This window comes from Lissotriton helveticus, chromosome 6 (assembly GCF_964261635.1).
Source record: "Lissotriton helveticus chromosome 6, aLisHel1.1, whole genome shotgun sequence".
Lineage (NCBI taxonomy): Eukaryota > Metazoa > Chordata > Amphibia > Caudata > Salamandridae > Lissotriton > Lissotriton helveticus.
The window spans coordinates 1,243,846,165-1,243,870,093 of NC_136067.1; the positions used below are offsets into that span (position 1 = coordinate 1,243,846,165).

Genomic DNA, 23,929 nt, shown 5'->3' on the forward strand with positions numbered 1-23,929 from the left:
TGCTTGCACTGAAAATTATATTTTGCCAATGGTCTCGTCCCCTGTGTTTTTGGCTGCCAAGGGTACATACTTTATTTGTCATGATCGTGCGTATGCATGGTTGCCCTCTGACTTCATGGGCTCATGTTTTATCGCAAACTTGTTGCCTCCGACGTTTACTGTAGATGCAGATTATCACAAAACTAGAGTTGTGAGAGGCGTAATTAGCGAAGAGGATACTGCCGGTCAAGAGGCAGGAGACTTTTTCAAGGGTTTCCTCCCATTTTGGGGACCTATGGTTAATAGTAGGAACCTGAGACAGTTGACTCGAGTGGTAGAATCGACAGCTAATATTACTGCCAGTGCCCTTGGTAATATCACCACAGAACTTCAGGCGGATAGACTTATGACGTTACAAAACCGTATGGTTTTAGACGTGATCTTAGCAGATCGAGGTGGGGTATGTAAGGTGATCCATTCGAGCTGCTGTATTTTCATTCCTGATAACGCTCCGACTGTCTATCAAGCCATCTCGAAGTTGCATAAGATCTCCGAATCCATACACGTGGATGTAGGGGATTGGACGCTACTTGGATGGTTTTGGGGCCTGATGTCGACTTGGGGTTGGAAAATTCTGATGATCATTGGAGTTGTTATAGTGTTCCTGTTCACGTGTTGCCTTTGCGTGCAGTGCGGTCCTGCCTTATGTGGCCTCTGTGCTACAACGTGTATGAGACAGCCACCTGTTACCAAGGGGTCTCGGTTGGACAGAGCTATGCTACAGCAACATCTCGAGGGTCTGATGAATATCGAATATGATTCCGACTAGTGGTGCTTGCCTACATGAGGGCAAAAGGAGCGTCTGAGGTTCCGTGACAATTTTAAGTGATGTTTTCGACTCGCACGAATATGGTCGAGTCTGGTATCTAAGAACCGCAAATGACGAGTTTAGTAAGTGTGCGCAGTTTTGCTGTGCTAACTTAAACCGTTCGTTTGATATGTGGGTTTTTCATCTGTACCCACGGGTTCCATCTTAGATACGGCATCCATTTTGTCTCTTGCCCTCAAGTAGCCAGCGAACGGACACTGTCCGCTTCGTTACCCTGGGACTCTCAAGATATTTGTGGAAGACACATGTTCTTTGTAAATATCTTTTACGATGAGGGGGATGATACTGTAAGGCAGATGGCCCCGCTCGAGGCTCATCTTGCCGGGCCAGTTTATTGTCTCAGCCGTGCATCTCATTAGGCACGTCCCTTTGATGCCTGTGTCTCGTGTTTCCCGATACCTCCCCTTTTACACCCTTTTCGATCTCCCCACTGTCTCCATCTTCCTCTGCACCTGTCTTTGTCCCTATTTCGATCTGTTTTACTGCCGATCGGAATTCACTAATGTTGGGAAGATGGGTTTTTACAGTTGGGAACCGCCAAATGTTTCCGCACTTATGTTCCGGACCTTATGTGTACCAAAGTGACCAAAGCGACCCCTCTGGGGGATAATTATGGGAACCAGGTTGTAAACTTTTGTGTACCATGTTGTCCTATGAGTAAATTCTGTATAAAAGGAGCGCTACACAGAACCAATTTGAAGCAGTCTCCCCAAGTTGCACGTGTTGTACTTGTTGTGACTTCTGTGTTCCCTGCAGTAATAAAACCTTGAATCTTTGACGCCGAAGGAAGTGTCCCGTGTCTCTGTAGTTTGTGCGCCGAAACAGGAATCCCATGAAGGTTATAGGTGTTGTTCCCTGGCACCGCTGGTACTGTTAAAAAGTCCAGTCCTTCACAGAGTAGTGAGTGCAGAGTAGTGAGTGCAGAGTGAGTGGGCAGAGAGAGTGTGCAGAGAGTGTGTAGAGTAGTGAGTGCAGAGGAGTGAGTGCAGAGGAGTGAGTGCGTAGAGTAGTGAGTGCGCAGAGTAGTGAGTGCGCAGAGTAGTGAGTGCGCAGAGTAGTGAGTGCGCAGAGTAGTGAGTGCGCAGAGTAGTGAGTGCAGAGTAGTGAGTGCAGAGTAGTGAGTGCAGAGTAGTGAGTAGTGAGTGCAGAGTAGTGTGCGCAGAGTAGTGAGTAGTGAGTGCAGAGTAGTGTGCGCAGAGTAGTGAGTGCGCAGAGTAGTGAGTGCAGAGTAGTGAGTGCAGAGTAGTGAGTGCAGAGTAGTGAGTAGAGAGTGCAGAGTAGTGATTAGAGAGTGCAGAGTAGTGAGTGCAGAGTAGTGAGTAGTGAGTAGTGAGTGCAGAGTAGTGAGTGCAGAGTAGTGAGTGCAGAGTAGTGAGTGCAGAGTAGTGAGTGCAGAATGCAGAGTAGTGAGTGCAGAGTAGTGAGTAGTGAGTGCAGAGTAGTGAGTAGTGAGTGCAGAGTAGTGAGTGCAGAGTAGTGAGTGGAGAGTAGTGAGTGGAGAGTAGTGAGTAGAGTAGTGAGTAGTGAGTAGTGAGTAGTGAGTAGAGAGTAGTGAGTAGTGAGTAGTGAGGAGTAGAGTAGTGAGTAGTGAGTGGCGAGTAGTGAGTAGTGAGTAGAGTAGTGAGTAGAGTAGTGAGTGCAGAGTAGTGAGTAGAGTAGTGAGTAGTGAGTAGAGTAGTGAGTAAAGTAGTGAGTGCAGAGTAGTGAGTAGTGAGTGGCGAGTAGTGAGTAGTGAGTAGAGTAGTGAGTAGAGTAGTGAGTGCAGAGTAGTGAGTAGTGAGTAGAGAGTAGTGAGTAGTGAGTAGTGAGGAGTAGAGTAGTGAGTAGTGAGTGTCGAGTAGTGAGTAGTGAGTAGAGTAGTGAGTGCAGAGTAGTGAGTAGAGTAGTGAGTAGAGTAGTGAGTAGTGAGTAGAGTAGTGAGTAAAGTAGTGAGTGCAGAGTAGTGAGTAGTGAGTAGAGTAGTGAGTAAAGTAGTGAGTGCAGAGTAGTGAGTAGTGAGTAGAGTAGTGAGTAGTAAGTAGAGTAGTGAGTAGAGTAGTGAGTAGAGTAGTGAGTAGAGTAGTGAGTAGAGTAGTGAGTAGTGAGTGCAGAGTAGTGAGTAGTGAGTGCAGAGTAGTGAGTAGTGAGTAGAGTAGTGAGTAAAGTAGTGAGTGCAGAGTAGTGAGTAGTGAGTAGAGTAGTGAGTAGTAAGTAGAGTAGTGAGTAGAGTAGTGAGCAGAGTAGTGAGCAGAGTAGTGAGTAGAGTAGTGAGTAGAGTAGTGAGTAGTGAGCAGAGTAGTGAGTAGTGGGTGCAGAGTAGTGAGTAGAGTAGTGAGTAGAGTAGTGAGTAGTGAGTAGAGTAGTGAGTAGTGAGTGCAGAGTAGTGAGTAGAGTAGTGAGTAGAGTAGTGAGTAGAGTAGTGAGTGCAGAGTAGTGAGTAGAGTAGTGAGTAGTGAGTGCAGAGTAGTGAGTAGAGTAGTGAGTAGAGTAGTGAGTAGTGAGTGCAGAGTAGTGAGTAGTGAGTAGAGTAGTGAGTAGAGTAGTGAGTAGAGTAGTGAGTAGTGAGTGCAGAGTAGTGAGTAGAGTAGTGAGTAGGACATCACAGGCAGCAGCTGTGCAAGCTTCTTACACTCAGAAGGAGACCACAGGCAGCTGAGGTGCAATCTTCTCCCACTCACAAGAACGACATCACAGGCAGCAGCAGTGCAAGCTTCTTACACTCACAAGGAGACCACAGACAGCAGAGGTGCAAGCTTCTCACACTCACAAGAAGGACATCACAGGCAGTAACGGTGCAATATTCTCACACTCACAAGGAGATCACTGGCAGTACACACCACATGAACACACTCCATAACACATAGCAACAATACATTGGCATTTACAATGCCATTAGCTCAAACTCAAATAAATCCGAGCCCGATTGCATTTCTAATGCTTGTTTATCATTGATTTTGAGACAGAGGCAATGCATTTTAACTTGCTGGAAATTGGAGTGGTAGAGACCCCATGCCCTACAACAGAAGCCGCCACTGACTGCCTTTACCTTTTTCAGTTCTCTTCTGCTTCAGTTGATCACTGGAACTCTCAGTCACTGGTTCAATAGTTTAATTTAAGTGGACCAATAAATCAACCACTATGTTTAGAAGTGACCCATTGAAAGAGATTTGTTTGTTACAATAATTTAATTAGCTTCCTTACACTGTGTGTTACGTCAGAGAAGGTGATTGGCATCACCCACTAAATATAGTGTTCTACTTTACTTACACTTCAATTTTCAACATAAGAACAAAAGATAGGCATTTTCACCTATATTGTGTTGCTTTGTATCTGGTAGTCACTCTCTATTGCGGTATTACCTTCTCAAAGACTGAAGAAGATTTAACTAACCTGTATCAGACAAGATATCGTATATAACCTCATATTGATCTAGCACGTGATAGTGGAAATGTGCAGGTTTGCTTTCCAGCACACAGTTTACTAATTTCACTTTTGAAGGACGACTAACGAACAAACTGGGTAGAAAAGGAGATACTATCCAGGGGTTATTTTGCAAACTGTGACTCGGAAACTAGAAGTCATCGCCTGGCTTCCCCCTTGAACCAAACTGTGGGGCATATTATCAAGGGGGTTTATCACCAGTTAGCGGCAGCTAGTAGGAGATAGCGACCATCTTGGGCCCCGCTTTGCATGTCAGTGATATTTATCACTAATGACATGCAAAGTGGGAGTGCCAAGATGTTAGCGACTGGAAACAGTCGCTAACATCGCTATCTCCTATTACCAACTTTTGGAGATATTCGCGCTAAGCGCGAATATCTCCAAAAGCTAACACCTGCCCCTGAGCAATTCTTAGCCATGTTATCCAATGGTAGGTGGATAACATGGTTAAGAGCATTAGCTCGGTAATGCATGAATATCGCTGACTTTTCAGCGATATTCATGCATTTCGGCCGATTTGTATCGCTTAGGAGATATACCTTGATAATAGCAAGGTTCCTAAGCGATAAAAATCGCCGCTAAACCAACATAGCGATAATTATCGCTAGTTGTTGGTAATATGCTCCTGTGATCCTAGAAAAATTACTTTATTTCACTTTGTCTCATGTTACGTTACTGACAAAAATGGGAACAGCTAGGAGTAATTTACTTTTGAGCATCAGATATACAATAACAACATCCTCAGTTGCATATGCTTCAACAGCTAATTAAGACAGTTCATATATAATAACTTTGGCCATTTAGATGGTGCACATTCAGCACTGAAATGTTTCTTGGTTATCGCCTGGCAATGTCCCCAGAGCATTTTGGGGAGAGGGGATAGGAGGTGAAGTGTAGAGTTTCTTTTGCTCGAACCTTTCTAAGTTTATGTTTAGAAGTTATTGTTTCTAACATGTCCCTCAATGCAGTGATGTGATCTAATGTACTAAATTGAAACACTAGCAAATGCAAAGTTATACTATTTCATGACATTAATCTTTTCACGGCCTTTGCTTTTGGTTTAGATGCCTCACAATAGGCTCTGGCTCCAGTTGCGGCCGATGGAGGTAAGAGCAGTGGGACGGTGTGGCCGGGTTGGGGAGGATTCATCAGATGACCGCGAGGGAAAATTAAATAAATAATTAATTTTCCCTCATTGTCTGTCAAAATCACCCCCCACAGGGCTCCACTGCCCCTCCTCTTTTACCTGCACAGGCCGCGGCTGTCTGGTTCACCATACGTAACTGGTTGTCTGCAACCTGCACTAGGTAATGCATGATTCGAAAATATCCTGTTTCCTGTCATAACACCTCACCTTTCTCTCTCCACAGTTCATTTACGACGAATGCGTTTCTTGGTGAGTACAAGTGTGTTAAAGTTTTGCTGCATTTTGTTCCTTGATGTCATTCTATTGTATTATGTTCTTTGAGTGTTGTAGAGAGGGGAGCTCAGGATTCAGGTGTGTAAGCAGGTCCGACTTTAGGGCAGTGTGAACAGTGCAACTGCACCTGGTGCTCACTTTGGTGGGGGGCACTTTGTTTAAAAAAACTTTTAGTTTAAAAGCATGGAGACTTCCTTATGCGTCCAGCAGTTTCCAGGTAACAATAAAAATGTTAAGATAACTCTGATAATGAATGTTCCTACTGGTGAGAGTACATCATTTTGTCTAGTGGCAGTTTTGACTCATCATAAAGTCATTGTGAGGGGTTATTGTGCCTGCTGCAAAGAATGTATGCCATGCAGATCACAAAACTGAGTGTGAGTGAAAAAATTGCCAATACTGATACCTTTTCTTACCTAGGTGTAACATTTGATAGGCAACTATCATGGTCCCATATGTTCCCTACCAGGGTATTATCACTTGAGAGAAGTATCATTGCTCTCCACTCATTTATAACATGGTAAAAAGGTTTATGCAACTAAATCAGTGTCGGTAGCAACCTACGGGGCAGGCATATAGGGTTATACCAACCCGTCTGCCCTCCAAGTGATAGAGGACATCTTTTGGAAAAAAACTAGTGGGTTCCCCGTAAGGTGCTCCAACCTTATTATCCATACAGAATTGGAGATTCCATATTTGACTGATATAATCTCTTTGGCACCAAGTATCTGATGGCACTCTATCTGGAGAAGGGAGTCTATTCACATTACCCCAAAAATAATTGAAGACTGTTTATCCATGGAGAATGTTCATAGGATCTCATGGATGTCTTATATCAAATCTACTCTCTCCTCCTTAGTTTAAGGGCGCTTATTTGTTATCCCTAGGGACTGTTTGAGCAATTCAAAACGGGAGATTAAATCCCGTTTTACTAAACAAAGGGCAGATGCCAGACTGCAAACAAATTGTGCAACAGTATCGGTAAAGTTATACCTTGAAAGTCCAAAGGCTCAGGAAGGGACAATGTCATATTTATTTATTGTGAAAAACTCACACCATAGATTCATTTTAATCAGATTCCGATTGAATTTTATCCCTTGTATGTTGGCACACCCTACACAAATCTATTCTATAAATGAATTACCTTTTTTCCCTGCGACCGTACCTCTTCACAGTAAAACATACATATTTTTTTCTTCTGCAAATTTTACAGGGAACCTCGCAAAAGTTTTATTCTGCCCTTGGTGCACAAATTTCACTTTAAACAATGCTGTGTAGCAATGTTCTTTTTACAAACCCTGCCTAATCCTATAGTTTGCTTCTCAGTGGCGTCCTTTTTAACTCAATCATGGAAGATCAGGCGGCTGTATAATACTAACGAATGAATTTTAAACAGTTCATGTTCATTGTTTTTTAATTGCGATTGTTATAACTTTGTTTTATTATCTTTATACTGAAATGTACAGAATTTTCAATTCTGCACTGATGGATTGATGTCTTAAAATGTATTCATCTGTACTTTTATGATCTTATATTATGAGTATCGAATAAAGTAATTTGACTGACAGTGTGAGTGAACTATGATTAGCGCTATTAAAAGAAATGAAATATATGTCAGAGAGGTACTATGGAGAAGTAAGGGGCACTGTTGGAGAGTGGTAGTGAGGGAATTCACAGAGAAGGAATTCATGTGTGGGCACCAAAAATAACCATTGCTACGCACGCCACCAGTGCTAAAACCATACTTCAAGTAAAAAAGCAAAAATTTGTAGTGCGTTTCAGTTGACTACCACCGCAAACGTGATCATGTCCCTCTGGATGGGAAAGTTTGAAACATATTCTGTTTGCAGCTCTGTACTTGATTTTTTCTCCTTCTCCTCATCACCTGTTTCCCCGCCCTCGCATGTCCTTCGACAATGTCTTAGCTTTAAATGACTCAGCATTCTATGGGTGAGCGTTAATGGCATTAGTGCTTATGATGCTGGCGGATGAGACATGTACATTAGTTGCGGCATGTTACCAAAAAACAGGCCTTACTTTCCAATCAGAGAAGCAGCTATTTATTACAGGGTTAGTGTTGAAGATGGAATACATGTTTCCATCCCCATCCAGCATTTCCACTGAGGCCCGGATGTGGCATGGAACATTCAACTACCAGCACACTGGCAAATGTTTCCTGCGGTGCCTTTCGAAATTGGGACATTTTTTATGAAATAGTCATTTAGCACACCGCACCAAGTCACCTTACTTCTCTGCACTGTGTGATAGGGAAAACGTGGGAATGTGCAGTATTTAACATACTACGGCACATTCCTGTAATTTCATCGTGCTGGCGCACAATGCGCTGCCTAGTGCCAACGCTCGCACCCTCGTACCATGATGCAAGGGTGTCTGTGTTGTAAACAGGATTATTTTTTGTGCAGGATGGAAGACCTTACTGCACAGAAACAATCCTCTGAGGCATTTCCCTTTTTCTGTGTGTGTGCTGCAGAATGCAGTTCACACAGAAAGAGGAAGTAACAAGGAGAAATAAAGATATTTGTCCTTGTTATGCCTCACCTGAGGAAGCTGGGCATTGTGATGCATTCTTAGGTCTATCAATAATGGTAAATCTGGAAATGCTCCAAAATCCATGGGTGGATGCGTGGTAGTACCCATGTTCAACCCATGGAAGGCCTCCCTGGGCTGGGGCACAGTAATGCAACACAGCTATTCACTCTGAGTTGCGTTACTCTAGATTTATCAGGCCACTCAAGGCCACGCAAAGTGGCCTTGCATGGCTTGATACATCTAAGTCAGGAGGTGCTTCCCTCTTGTGCTTTGCTGTGTGGCGCAAGGGCAGCCCAACTCTTTAATACAAATTCCCCCCGGTTTCCAATGAGCTGTGAGTCCTACTTGAGAAATTGTTGTGATGCATTCATGCCTCAAGGTGTTTGCCATCATCCATGATCTGAAAAGAACTGATGAGGTGATGAGTGAAGGCGCCTGGTTTTGCAATTCTGTAGCAGCACACTGCCATTGTCAGCTACTGATGCTCCTAGCTCCCAAGGCAAAATGCATTAATTAGAGCATGTATGCTGTTACACCGTTTTGACTACACACCTGGGACGGGCCATCATTTGGAGGTTTCCTCGTTTCTTCTCAGTGCACACTTTCACCATACTGCACTGGACAGGTCAGGCCTCACTTTGGTGGCAGATGACATTTTCACATTGTATTCCTTTAGCAACATATGTTTCAAGAGAGGAACAACCATCTTGTGAGGACAAGGTTTGGTATACTGGTGGCAGGGAAGAAAACGTGTAGAACAAGCAACTACAATTAGCACACAATTGGAACCAATGAGCACACACGTGGAACCATTTTATTTTGCCACCATACAGTTTTGTCATGATGCATCCATAGACAGTGCGGGTGTGTGTTCCATCAAATGAAGTACCAGAGTAGTTAGGAGCCCATATACACACCAGTAGTTCTTGTTCTGTAAGTGTATAGCATCTCTCCACCTTACTCAACATTCTGGCTGTTCATGTGACACATGTTCTACCCTGCCACTTCAGTTTACCCTTGTACATTAAATGCATTCAGTCAGACTTTATTATAACTGCATGCACGGACAAAATGCCATTGGATCTGACCCACCCATTTCCTGAAAGATTTGAAAGACAACATTTCTCACAAAACTTGTTAAAGTAGACAACAAGATGCCAGTGAAATAGAGGAAGTACATTTTACTGCATTGTTTCGGGTGTGAGGAACAGGAGAGTTTCAAAATACATCGCAAAACTATTTGAAACTCAGCATAAATATAACATTAGAGAGCTATCACTTCTCTACTAGGAAACAGGAGTTACATGAAACCTTTGATGAATTCCTAAAACTTTGCGGAGTTTATTTATTGCATGAAACAAAAGACAACCACCATCAAGAAGCTTAGAGACCCAGGACAGGGTTGGATTGGGATCAAAAATCGGCCTTGGCACACCGAAAAAAGTGGCCCACATTTGCAAATGGCCTTTCCGCAAAACACGGCTTCAGCGAAGTTTTATGAAAAGTAAGGGGGCGGGGGGCATATTTTATTAACTTCACTTAGAGAAAAAAAAATGGCCAGGTTATTTCACACTGCTAAGCCACGCATGAATGCAAGTGAGACCAATTCTGCTCAGGCCCCCTGCCCTGCTCAAACAACCTACATTAATGGGCCGGCCCAGCGAGAGAAAGAGACTGATACCTCTACCCATCTGCCTCTAGGAAGACCACTCAGGCACCCACGGGGTCCCTGGCAGCATCCTAACAGCTTAGAAAGCTCCAAGCTGCCCAAAAATGTAGCCCACAACTGGAACTTGGCTACCGGCCCTTCTGCCATTTCCCGAGTGCCCGCGTTACCAATCCGACGCTGTAGGGACCAATATATGATAAACACCAATAGCATAGCAAAAGGATAATGTAACGGTTAGGGCCATAGATGACTCCCACCTTGGTGGAACTTGTCAAAACAGATAAGGGGATCAAGCAGTTGGTCACATGAGTCAAGGAGTTTAAGTTTAAGTGTATTTAGACAATTGCGTGGTTACTTAAAACCATTGCAATAAATATACAAGATTCATGTTTACATGGTGAGTTTAACATCATTGACAAAATCTTTCAATTCAATTTTTTCAAATATGACAGATAAAAGGAAATCAGATAGTTTCAGCTTTAAAATTAAAGATGCTATTGCACAAAAACATTTCAATTCATATATATGCCAATGAGTCAAGGAAGTCAACGAAGGCAAACATGGGAAAGAAAGTTAAATAAGAATGTAAGAAAAACCCACAAAAATGAAAGCAGCTACTGTTGTAAGAACCTTTTCCACCTGACTACCTTCAAAGTCTACTCGTTACAAGAAAAGGCGGCAAGACCGTAGCAAAATTGGACACCTGTGAAAGTATGGAGGGAAAGCTAATGTAAACAACAAAGAGAGAGAGAGGATAATAAATTCAAAAGCCAACATGTGCATTGCTGGTGTTGGGGAACAATTTACACGTCACGGTCGACTCAGGTTCACCATACACAATCATCACCAAGTCCAGATTCAACAGCTTGTTAGTAGGCCCGGGTAAAATTTCCATTATGCTTCACGTAATTATGCATTGTTCATTGTAAAAATGTAGCAGGAGCACACCGGAACAACATGAATGACCATAACGTGCAGATTTACAAGAACTGACGCATCTCGGTATATTAGCACAGATGCGTCAGTCCATTTGCGTCACGCAAAAAAAAAACGTGCGCCACCATGGATGCATCGCATTTACAATGCAGCGCACTGTGGCCCAAGGATTGACAGTTGCGTGACACATCTGTTGGCGTAAAGGCAACGCATTGCTGGAGTCGTGTCGCAAGCACGATGCAACTCCAGCAATGCTCAGGAATGCCCATTCCTATTATGCTGCATCACTCCTTTCGCCTGCTTCAAGCAGGCATACGGTTTTGACACAGTGGCATCGTAGAAGTAACGCAGTGAAATCTTGTAGATTTCACTGCATCACTTTTACGAGACTTTTATGCATCGGAACATCCACCCTGCATACATTAAACCTGACGCAGGTATAATGTAGCACAGGGCTTTACAACGTGACGCATCTCCCTAGATGCATCACATTGTAAATGTGCCACAATGTGGCGCATTGTTTATGATGCTGCTGCTGCGTCACAAAACTGGCAATGGCGGCATAAAAGTGTGGCAAGGGGCTTGTAAATCTGCACCATGGGTTTTACGCTTTATTTTTTTGTGAAATGCATTATCACATCCAAAACAAATAGAAGTACGCATTTCACACTAAAACATTCCAAGGAATGACAATTTTGCATTTGATGTAATGTTGCATAATTTCACATATATTTTCAGAAATGTTTCATAATTAAGCAAAAGTAAAATACATTAACGTTGCATACCCCTACTTGCTAGCTAATGAAGGCAAGCAAATGCTTGAACCAGACATTAAAGCTGTGCCATTTGATGGGCGCAGGATTGATTTAATTTTACTGATAATGTGGCGTTCAAGAGTAGGTCCACCTGGATCAAAATGTATGTAGCTAAAAAGGAGTATGCACGTTAGGATAGCGAGTGACCAAAGACTGTTACCCGCTGTGTGCTCAACAACCTGTAATGATAGTGCATGTACCTGAAATGATCCTCCAGATTTTCAAATCTTTTCTATTTGTTTTCTGTGAACAACTAAGCAAAATACAACGTTTTTTACACAGGATCCATTTGAAAGAATGGTCACCACTAAAGTAGCAGAAACTGAATGGGATTGGCCTATGCGTGACCAAAGAGCTACCCTTGCTTGATGACTTGATCCAAAAAGAGCTAATCAAAGAGACTGAGGGGCATACGTACTAGGAAATAGTGCAGTGCGGCGCTGCATCAAATTTTGCAGGGCCACACTGCGTCATTTCCAAAACACAGGGATGCACCCTATTTACAAGAATAATGTGCACCCCTGTGTTTTGCTACTTCTATGTGAGCTACAGAATGCAGCAAACCTAGAAGTAGCAAATCCCCATTATTGATTGCTTATGTTGAGGAAGGGACACCTTACTGCAAATAAACAATCATCCCTGCAAGATAGGTCCCCTGGCACTATGACGCAAGGGGGTCTGTGTTGGCACTAGGCAGCTATTGTTAGTGCCAGTGCCAGTGCTAGGTGATTTGCTACTTCTAGGTTTGCTGCATTCTGTAGCTCACATAGAAGTAGCAAATAATGATTGTTTTTGTGCATGAAGGGACACCTTCCTGCACAGAAACCATCGCCACAGAAAACAATCATTAAGGCTATTCTTTTGAACCCCACTCTTGTAACAAATTTATACTTTTAAATATGAATTAAAAGACTCAATTTTAAACCTGTTATTTTATATGCTAGACATCGAATTATGCGACTATATCTTTTCAAATTTGTTATTGCAATGTTTTTAAGTAATTTAGCAATTATTTAACAAACTTAACCTAAGCCAATTTCTGTTAAAATATATCAGTCTTGGTGGGAAGAACAAGTCTGATCCCATTAAATGTATTACAGAACTGTTGAGATCTTTTTACACTCTCTATAAATAGTAGAACAGTCTGCAGAGGTGAGGTAGTCCACTCCGACCCATTAATGGCACCACAGATCCACTTAGAAGTATGCAGCCTTTCCTAAATAAGTAGTGCAGAATTGCTCAGCAGTGTTGGTAGAGTCCATGAAAATAATACAGCTGCTTTGCTGAGGAGGTTGGTGCTGTCCACAAAAAGTAGTAACACTTCTTGTATTGGCTGTCCCAATATAATTATTGCATCCTGCCTGAGCATTGGTGGTCCTACAGAAAAAAAATACTGACAGCCTTGCTGCAAAGTTTATCCGTAATCCGACTAGGGGCCCACTTACGATTGGGCTGTTGAAATCGGGTGCATATTGTGCACCCACACATTTGTGGTTCTGCGGGGCAAATAGCAGGTGCACAATTTTCACCTAATTATGTAAGAATGGTGAATAGCAGAACAACCACTCATATTATTTCACATTCCAGCATATACAAAATGTGCATGGCGCTATTTGCTCCGGCTCCCACGATTCCACAATTTGTACAAGGTCACCATTTGCAAATCGTGGCAGTGAACACCTGCTAATTGCTCCTGTAATGAAATCCCGTTTTGGATGTAAATAGGACTTTGCTCCCAAAACTGGATTTGCAGCCTGATGGGGCCTTGATGTGAGTTACAGCAAGAGAGCAACACAGGTGGATTGTGTTTGTACATCATTTGCCAGTTTAACTATCAATCAACCATTTGAGGACATGTTTGTGAACTAGGATAGAACACTACTAGTGTCTAACACATGAATTAGTTTCAAACCATTAAGCTTAATTGTTCTAGGCAAGATATAGTTTGGCACAAGTATACTTCTGCAGCATCTGTTGATTCTCCTCAATGGTTGGAAGTTTTTAACAGCACAAATTTTATCAATGAAGGATAAGAGCCCAATGTAGAAAACGCGTGAGCATGTGAATCAAAAACACTAACAGCCTGATTCATCATTCTCCCGTTTTGCGAGCCCCTAATAGCGATTTATAAGGAATCGCTATTAAGGACTTGCAAAACGGGATTCATGTAGAAACTGCATAAAGAAATGCGATTCCTACACATTCCTTATTTGCGATTAGCAAATTGCTAATCGCAAATAAGGAATAACTCCCCATTCATTCCTATGGGCCTAAAGGCTCATAGGAATGAACGGGGAGTTATTCCTTATTTGCGAATAGCAATTTGCTAATCGCAAATAAGATATCGATTTCAAGGGTGCCATGGGTGTCCAAAGGACACCCTGTAGCACCCCTGAAATGTAATCTACATTGGTGTTGCGCACACACATGTCCAAAGGACATGTGTGTGTGTAACATGCAACTTAGAAAAATGCATTTAAATGCATTTTTCTAAGTTTTCGCTATTTACCACGAGGTTTGACCTTGCGGTAAATAGCGGCCCAAAATAGCGATTTCGGTATTTTAAAATGGTTCATGAATTGCACTTAAGGAATCTCAAATAGAGATTCCTTAAATGCAATTCCTCGCAAATATGCGAATTCTTTAATAGCGAATTTTGCATTTGGGATGATGAATCCCAAATGCAAAAATTGCACTCGCAAAGGGCCAGATTCTCAGAATCTGGCCCTTTGCGAGCGCAATTAAGCTTGATGAATCAGGCTGATAATCTTCGTGACTATAAAAGCGTGTTTTACTATCTACAGAACCCTTTTTACTAGACAGAAAAGTATTTCCTACTTGAAAAAGGCGGGTGAGGCCTGATACAAATTGAAGATATGTGAGGAATTGAAAGCGGTATGCCCCTTATATTTGAGAGTCTCAATAGTATGTATCAATGCTTTGCAATTACAATTACAGCCGCACACTACTGATCAGATTACAGCCCCGGAATTGGGGTAGTATCTGATCTGCAAAGGTGGAAGCTGTCCCTATAAGAATTATTGCTGCTGTCCTCTGAGTGTGCAGACAGTAGTGCAGGGAACCACTGCTTTCTCTTGAAATGAGTTTTCTAAGAATAAATCTTTCTTTTATAGTAGTAACTGTTCCTTTAAGGGAACTTGCTGCTTAAAAAAGATTTCATGTCAGGAATGTAATGGCAAGATTTGGGTCCTGCTGGCCCTTCTATACCTTCTTGCGTCCTGCATATTTAATATTCATGACGCAGGAGTCATGCAATCTCCTGTGAATCCACATTTTGGACCTCATTTACAATAGATTGGCGCAGCGCGAAGAGGGCCGGACTGGGAACCAAAACCGGCCCTGGCAAAGTGCTCCGCTGGCCCCCCAGGGTTTTTTTGTCACAGCTATGCTGCAAAAACGACCCTGTGACAAAACGGCCCCACAGGGGCTCAAAATCAGCCCCCAACCTGGCGGCCCACTGGGGAAATGTCCGGTGCCCGCTACGGCCAGTCTGGCCCTGAGCACGAAGCCGCAAGCAATTTTGCAGCTCGGCACTGCCTCTTTCTAAAAGTTTTTTACACAATGTGGAGAGGCAACGTGTATTAAATATGTTATTGGCTTCAGATGCCGTACAATTAAACATGAATGGATAACAGGAGTGATGAGTCTTCCAACAGATGATGTAGTTTTTCAAAATTTGCTTTTATTGTGATTCAAAAAATCCACAGTCACAGCCTACGCATTTCGCCCAACACGGGCTTCTTCAGGGCTTGTCTTTGTATCCTTGTACTGATATACTATTTGTCCAAAATGGGGAGTCTTCATTAACCTTTCACTCCAGCTTGGGCGAGTATGTCTCGAATTCCACTGTCGCCCATTCATTAATGGGTAGATTTTATTATGGAAATCCCTCTTGTGTCAGGGGAGTCCTTACTTCTTGGAATTAAATTAGTTGCTGTAGTGATAGCTGTGTTGCTATCATAAGCCGATTAGGGCACAGTGTCAATCAATCAATCAATCAAGTCATTTATAGAGCGCACTACTCACCCGTAGGGTCTCAAGGCGCTAGGTGGGGGGGGGGTGCCGTTACTGCTCGAACAGCCAGGTCTTGAGCTTCTTCCTGAAGAAGAGGTGGTCTTGGGTCAGGCGCAGGTCGGTCGGGAGTGAGTTCCAGGTCTTGGCGGCCAGGTAGGAGAAGGACCTTCCTCCTGTTTTCGCTCTTCGGATGCGGGGGACGGCGGCGAGGGCGTGGCTGGTTGATCTGAGGTGGCGCTTGGGAGTGTAGAAGTTGATTCGGTTGTTGAGGTAGCTCGGGCCTTGGTCGTGTAGGGCTTTGTGCGCGTGGGTGAGGAGACGGAAGGTGATTCTTTTGTTGACGGGGAGCCAGTGCAGGTCTCTCAGATGTCCGGAGATGTGGCTGTTTCGTGGGATGTCGAGGATGAGTCTGGCTGAGGCGTTCTGGATCCGCTGGAGTCTCTTCTGGAGCTTGGCGGTGGTTCCGGCGTAGAGGGCGTTGCCGTAGTCCAGTCGGCTAGTGACGAGGGCCTGGGTGACAGTCTTCCTGGTCTCGGTGGGGATCCACCAGAAGATCTTCCGTAGCATGCGTAGGATGTTGAAGCATGACGAGGAGACGGCGTTGACTTGTCTGGTCATGGAGAGGGAGGAGTCCAGGATGAAGCCCAGGTTGCGTGCGTGGTCCGTCGGTTTGGGTGCGGTGCCCAGGGCGGGGGGCCACCAGGAGTCGTCCCAGGCGGAGGGCGAGGAGCCCAGGATGAGGACCTCCGTCTTGTCTGAGTTCAGTTTCAGGCGGCTGGTCGTCATCCATTCGGCTACATCTCTCATCCCTTCGTGCAGGTTGGCTCTGGCGGCGGCGGGGTCGTTGGTCAGGGAGAGGATCAGCTGGGTGTCGTCGGCGTAGGAGATTATGTTGAGGTTGTGTTGGCGTGCGATGGCCGCGAGGGGGCTCATGTAGACGTTGAAGAGGGTGGGGCTCAGCGAGGATCCTTGAGGGACGCCGCAGATGACTTCGGTGGCCTCTGACTTGTACGGTGGTAGGCGGACTCTCTGTGTTCTTCCTTCGAGGAAGGAGGTGATCCATTCCAGTGCCTTCTCCTGGATTCCGATGTTGCCGAGGCGCTGTACTAGGGTGCGGTGGCAGACAGTGTCGAAAGCCGCGGAGAGGTCCAAGAGGATGAGGGCCGCTGTTTCTCCGTTGTCCATCAGGGTTCGGATGTCATCGGTGGCAGCGATGAGGGCGGTCTCGGTGCTGTGGTTCGCTCAGAAGCCAGACTGTGAGGGGTCGAGGGATCCATTCGTCTCGAGGAAGGCGGCCAGCTGTTTGTTGACGGACTTCTCGATGACTTTGGCCGGGAACGGGAGGAGCGAGATGGGACGGTAATTCTTGAGTTCGGTGGGGTCTGCTGTAGGTTTCTTGAGAAGAGCGCTGAGTTCTGCGTGCTTCCAGCTCTCCGGGAAGGTGGCGGTGTCGAAGGAGGTGTTGATAATGTCCCGCAGGTGGGGTGCGATGACAGCGTCGGCCTTGTTGAAGATGTGGTGAGGGCAGGGGTCAGTCGGAGATCCGGAGTGGACGGAGTTCATTGTGTGGATGGTGTCTTCGGTGCTGATCGGAGTCCAGGTGCGGAGGGTGGTGGTGGGTGGCGTTGTTGCGGTTGTGGCGTGCGTTGGTTGGTTGCTGAAGCTGTTGTGAATGTCCTCGATCTTGTTGTGGAAGTAGGACGCGAGGGAGTTGCAGAGGTCTTGCGACGGGGTGATGTCATTGTTTCCGGCGTTGGGGTTGGAGAGCTCTTTCACGATGTTGAAGAGTTCCTTGCAGTTGTGTGCGTTGTTGTCCAGCCGGTCCTTGTAAGTATTTTTCTTGGTGGCGCGGATCAGTTGGTGGTGTTTCCGGGTGGCGAGCTTGAGGGTGGTCATGTTGTCCGTAGTTGCTTCCCTTCTCCATACTTTCTCGAGGGCTCGGCAGTTCTTCTTGGAGCTCTTGAGTTCGTCGGTGAACCATGGGGTTTTTCTGCTGCCGGGTCTGCTGGGCGGGGTTCTCAGAGGGGCGAGTTCGTCCGCGCAGTTGCTGATCCACTTCGTGAGGTTGTCGGCGGCCTGGCTGGGGTTCGCTGAGCTGGCGGGAGGGTGCTGGCTCAGGGAAGCGGTGAGCTGGTCGGCTGTGATCTTGTTCCAGCTTCTTCGGGCAACCTGTTGCTGGTGTTGGTGGATCGTCGTTCTTTTGAAGGTGAAGTGGACACAGCTGTGGTCCGTCCAGTGGAGTCCTGTTGCGTGGCTGAAGGTGACGTCTTTGCTGGATGAGAAGACGGCGTCGAGTGTGTGTCCGGCGAGGTGGGTGGGGGTGGTCACCAGTTGCTTGAGTCCGAGGTTGGCGAGGTTGTCGAGCAGGGTGATGGTGTTGCGGTCGCTGTTGTTCTCCAGGTGGAAGTTGAGGTCCCCCAGGAGGATGTAGTCGGCGGAGGGGAGGGCATGCGGGCTGATGAAGTCGGCGATGTCCTCGCTGAATCGTGTGCGTGGACCCAGGGGTCGGTAGATCAGGGTGCCTCTGAGGGTGTCCTATCTCCTATGCTGGAGTCTTCCTCGTCGGATCCTGGTTCCGGAAAGCGCTTTCCGGAACCAGGATCCGACGAGGAAGACTCCAGCATAGGAGATAGGACACTGTGCCCTATTCGGCTTATGATAGCAACACGGCTATCACTACAGCAACTAATTTAATTCCAAGAAGTAAGGACTCCCCTGACACAAGAGGGATTTCCATTATAAAATCTACCCATTAATGAATGGGCGACAGTGGAATTCGAGACATACTCGCCCAAGCTGGAGTGAAAGGTTAATGAAGACTCCCCATTTTGGACAAATAGTATATCAGTACAAAGATACAAAGACAAGCCCTGAAGAAGCCCGTGTTGGGCGAAACGCGTAGGCTGTGGCTGTGGATTTTGTGAATCACAATAAAAGCAATTTTTGAAAAACTACGTCATCTGTTGGAAGACTCATCACTCCTGTTATCCATTCATGTTTTATTGTACGGCATCTGAAGCCAATAACATATTTAATACACGTTGCATCTCCACATTGTGTAAAAAAATTTATGTGACAATTTAAGACCAACATTGGTGGCTGATCTTAGGAGGTGGACAACAGTGTTAATTGTAGTTAGAACCAAGGAACGGTTTCTTATAACTGTCTGTTAGTGCGGCAGTAGTACCTGCCACCAGTTTCTGTGTTGTAACTCTTTCTCAAAGTGCAGGAATGCTCCATATTTTCGAGAATACGGTGCATTCCAGTCACACCCCTGCGCTAAAAAGCAGCCTTGCGCCAACGCAGGCACTTTGTATCATTTTGCAAGGGTGCCTGCGTTGCGGGGATGATTGATTTTGTGCGCAGGAAGGGACACCTTTCTGCACAAAATCAATCAATGGAGGCAATTTCCGCCTTCTAGCAAGAGGAAACAATGAGGAGATAAAAGGATATTGCTCCTTGTTGTACCGCCCTAGCATCATCCCTGGGGTGGCATTAGAATCGGACGCATTCCCAGGTTTTTGATTCCTCATAAATCTAGATGTGCTTCAGAGTCTATGGCGTTGCGTGGGAACACCCACAGCATTACCCATGGAATGCCCCTTTTTTACGCAATGTTCAGGGTGAAAGGGGCACATACAAGTGGCTTTGCGTGGCCTTGTAAATATGCTGTGGCACATTGCGCCAGCGGAGCGTCCAAAAAGTGCTGCTGGGGGTTCATAAATGAGACCCTCTGTAATGCGACTTATTGGTGATTCAGTCACATCGCAAGATGTTGGACAGATCACAAAAATTGGGTGTGTAATTTGCCACTACAGCAAAAGTCATTTCAGACAGAGAAAACCCATAAGACCCTTTAGTCATCCAGAGATTCCTGACGTGTGTATGCTTTCCACTTTCTTTGGTGGTAAACTATGCATAACAGAGGTTAATCTTAGATATTTTTTGCATTACGGTTCAGAAATGTATTTCAACATGTCACTTTCATAATGTAGTCACTGATAAAAGTGTTATGAATGGATGCAACAGTGTTTTAAAATATTCCTATTGTGATGTGTGCTAATTAAGTCCCTTTTCTGGCTTTGTTGACAGGTGGGAGTCCTTAATCTTAGTGTCGATGTATGTTATCTACATACTCATCATGAAGTAAGTAAAATGTCAATTTCATGGCAGATTGATAACACTTCTCCATTCCAAGCACTGCTGTTAGATGCTGAGCAAATCAGTGGATGGCTCGCATGAAGCATGTCCATTCAAACAGTGCAGTGCGATGATACAACATGGCCATGTGTGACAATACGTTTCTCATTCAAAAGGGCATAATTACTACGCTTCTGCACTGGTTTTGCACTACAGACTGGCACAAAATGTTTATTTTGAATTTACTCATGAGCTCAAAATGTGATTTGCGCTGAAAAGTTGCCAGAAAGTAACGCGAAGCAGCGCACATCTACACACTGTTCAAATCTGCACATATTTACCACCTCCTTGTATCAGCTGGTAAAGGTTGTGGGTTTTTTCTTGGCCCAGGGTAGAAGGCATGAGTGTCAGCAGCACAGCAGAGTGTCTTTTACTTCAGCCGGTGGGAGCTAATTCTGCTCCCCCATGTTGAAGTTTGTTGATGGGTGGCGGCTAGGCGCGGTAGCTCTCAATGTCCCCCACAGCTTCATACAGTTCTCCAAATCTATAATTTCTGGGCCTGGAATTATCAGGTCTGGATTTTGAGGACCTTTTAATTCCTGGCCCGGAGCCTATGAAAAACGTGCGGTTTCTTGGAACAGTATCCTCTTAGGGCATACCAAATATTTCACTCCCACAATTCACATTGTATGCAAAGACTTTCTCCAAATTAGACATCCATTGCATGTAACAAAATCTAAAATGAATAAATAAGAACATAATAATGTAACACAACACAAACATGCCATTCTCAATTGCTTGAGTTTATCTTTTGGGTTTACCAGAGGGTAGGACACCAGAGTACCAGTAGTTACTGGTGCGGCTTTTGCAAGCCACCAGTACCAAGTGACATACAATGTGGGCCATAATAGACTGTTATGCTTGTGGTGCGAACGTCCCACTCTAAACTGAATAGTCTATTGAACTTTAAACAAAACTCTGAACTGCCCTACAGGAACCTGACTTCTCCCTAAAAGCTTTAAAGAAACGCCTGCTCTGATTTGTGGGTCTTTGATTTTGATTTTTTTTCCTTAAAGCTTGTTTGGGCTAGATGGTCCATTCCTGGCCAAACGTTTGAGGATGACCATTGCACTTCCTGCTGATTTAAGAATATTCCCAACTACACAGATGTTTCTGGGTAAAGCAGTTATTTGCTGGGCAACTGAAAAAAACAAAAAATTAAATAAATTTGAAATTGGACCTATTGGTTTAATTTGCAAGTATCTAACTTAAAAAACGTGCAAAAATGTATAAGTGCCAAAGCGGCTGCCGTTTAAGTTCCAAAAGTGACAGTTTACAATGCACACCGCTATCTCTGTTAACAGTGTGGGAAATATAGAAGAGTCTAAAGCAGAATGATAGTGGCATGTGAAACCTAACACACTGACAATAAATAATGTAATACTGTAAGAAATTGGGTTATTGGTTGGGGGAGAGTGGAAGCCACACTCAAGCACCAACCACAAACTTGTCAGGGTGAACCACGAAAGTCACTAAATTAACCAATGCTTAACCATCTGGTGGCTTGGCACAAGCAGTCAGGCTTAACATATAGGCTGTGTGTCAAGTATTCATGCAACATACCAACAGTAATTAAGTGAAAACACAACACAAGAAAAATCCCTATAGAAACATAGAGTACATTTTAATAAATACAATTAAACCAAAATGACAAACATCCAATACTTGGAACAGGAAGTATTCAATTTTAAAGGTCTAAGTGAAAATAGCATCTAAAAGCACAACGTGCCACTCGCTGTCATCTGGTTGCACTAGACCGGGGTAAAGTTGCAAGTTCAGGCCAGCTACCATGGAGCACCTGTCGGATACAGGGATCTGGTTAGTCCAACTGACAAAGGTACCTTCTAATTCTGGCATGAAGAGTTCCCCTCACATTGGAGAAGGCCTCAACGAGAAGGTTGAGCATCGTGGATGGTTATAGCTGAAGTGCGAAGAGCAGGTCAAGCACTGTGGACAGTCAATGGTTTAGCGTGAAATTCGATGGGACGCCGTGGACTGTTGTTGCTGTAGCTTTGTGCTACTAGTTATTGCGGGCTATCGCTGCTGTAGCGCTAAGTATAGTTATCATGCTGCCAGTCTGAGTGGACAGTTGTCAGCATGCAGGGCAGCTTTCATCAGAGCTTCATGATGCCGGTTGGGACAGGCGACAGAGATTTGGTCACATACGTGATCACAAGGATTTTCATCTTTTCTTTAGGAGGACTGCCCTCTGATGGCAGACAAAGGTCAAGGACCTAGGGAAGCAAATTTTGTGGATCAGAACTCACTCCAGCAGAAGGCAGCAGGGCTCAGGCAGATCCAGTTGCATGTCCAGTTGCAGATCCAGGCATGTCCAGTTGCAGCAGGTCAGCTGGTCAGTTGTAGGGAGGCCTATGAAGCTTGTTGTGCCACTGTAGTTCACAAGGGAGGTTGGCCAACTGACTCTTGAAGACACTCTGGTTAGCCTGAAATGAAGGCAAGGCATTCCTCTGGCAGCTGGGCAGTCCTTCTTCTGTAACTTCTGCAGCTACAAGAGTGACTCTGGAGGGTCAATATTTATACCTATGAGTGTGGGAACTACGTGTCCTACCCACCTATCTGGTTCTGGGAGATTCTTACCCTGTCAAGGCTACAAACTTCCTGGGGGTGGCAAAAGGCAGGGCAGATTATTTGTCTGTGCAGAAGGCAAAGCCCTTTGAAGTGTAAGTGGGACTGGATACTGCTCCTTTCCAGTCATTCTGCCAGGATGGCTCACCTGTCCAGACCTAAGCCCCCTTTGTATTACTGTCTAGAAGCAATACACAAACCCCAAAATGCACAGTCATGTGACCCACCCAGGGCACTGGCAGGAGGCACAAATGGTTGGGACAAGAAAATGTCAACTTTCTAAGAGTGGTATTTTCAGAATTGTAACTTAAAATCCAACTTCACCACTAAAGAGGATTTTAAATTACAATTCATTTGAGTGTAAACAGCATATCTCTATCTGCTCTCAATCCAGTGTTAGCATTTATTACATCTAATAAGGCATCCGTTAGTCAATAGGAGAGATAGGCCTTACCACAGTGAAAAACGACTTTGGGAGTTTTTCACCACCAGGATGCACCAAACGTAGGTACATGTCTTACTTTTTAAATACAATACATTCTGCCCCATGAGTCTTTAGGATCTGCCTTGAGAGTGACTTATAAGAAATAAAAAGTTTTTTTTAGGCCTGGCAAAAAGGTTTATTTTGCCTAGTGGAAATGGCAGTTTAAAACTGCAATGGAGGCTGCAGTGGCAAGACTGAGACATGTTTTACTGTGCTACTGCAGTGGGTGGCACAATGAATGCAGCTGCCCACTAATTTCATTCAATGCACAAGCTCTGGGTACAGGTAGTACCATTTACTAGGGACTTAAAAGAAATTTAAAGGTACCAATCAGATAGATGGCAATTGTACCATGTTTGAGGGAGAGAGCAGAAACACTTTGGCAATGGTTAACAGGGAAAAGGTTCACTGAGTCTTAATGCCAACAAAAACTGGTTCAGCAACAGAAGGCAAAAATCTGGGGCGAGACCCCTCAAAAGGACCAGGTCCAACAAATACAGAATGGAATTTCTATGAATGAAAATTAGTTTGCTTGGAGTCTGCTGATTATTATCAGTAGCAATGGTGCTAAAGGGTCCCCTCCAAGCAAGAAAAACAGGTATACAGTTTTTTTTCCAATTGAATAGTAAAAGAAAATTATATTTGGGGAGGAAAGTAATCTTCTCCCACCGCTTAACCCCTGTGCCACTCTGACTACTGCACTATTGATAGATATGCCTCTTAGTGATCTTGCTGAGAACAGCCTGGTATCATTGGTCTTCCTCTGTTTCAAGCGGGGGCAGATTTACCAACACTTTAAATAGTGCAGAAATGTAAACTGACGCAAACCGATGCGAAGTCTTGATACAGTATTTACTTTCCATCGCGAAACCTTTTTTTGCACTGGCAACTAGTCCTGAAATATTTACAGTGTTTTGCATTACTTTGCATCAAGGGAGCATCCCGA

At 44.5% G+C, this 23,929-nt stretch overlaps 1 protein-coding gene across 1 annotated transcript in view; it reads left to right on the forward strand.

Moving 5' to 3' along the window:
- The window catches only part of SLC24A3 (solute carrier family 24 member 3), a 1,490,020-nt gene that overhangs the window by 1,273,889 nt on the left and 192,202 nt on the right, over positions 1 to 23,929 (forward strand). The window contains exons 8-9 of the mRNA XM_078648964.1: positions 5,659 to 5,684; positions 19,806 to 19,859. Coding sequence (XP_078505090.1) covers positions 5,659 to 5,684; positions 19,806 to 19,859 — 80 coding nt within the window. The remainder of the gene's footprint in view (positions 1 to 5,658; positions 5,685 to 19,805; positions 19,860 to 23,929) is intronic.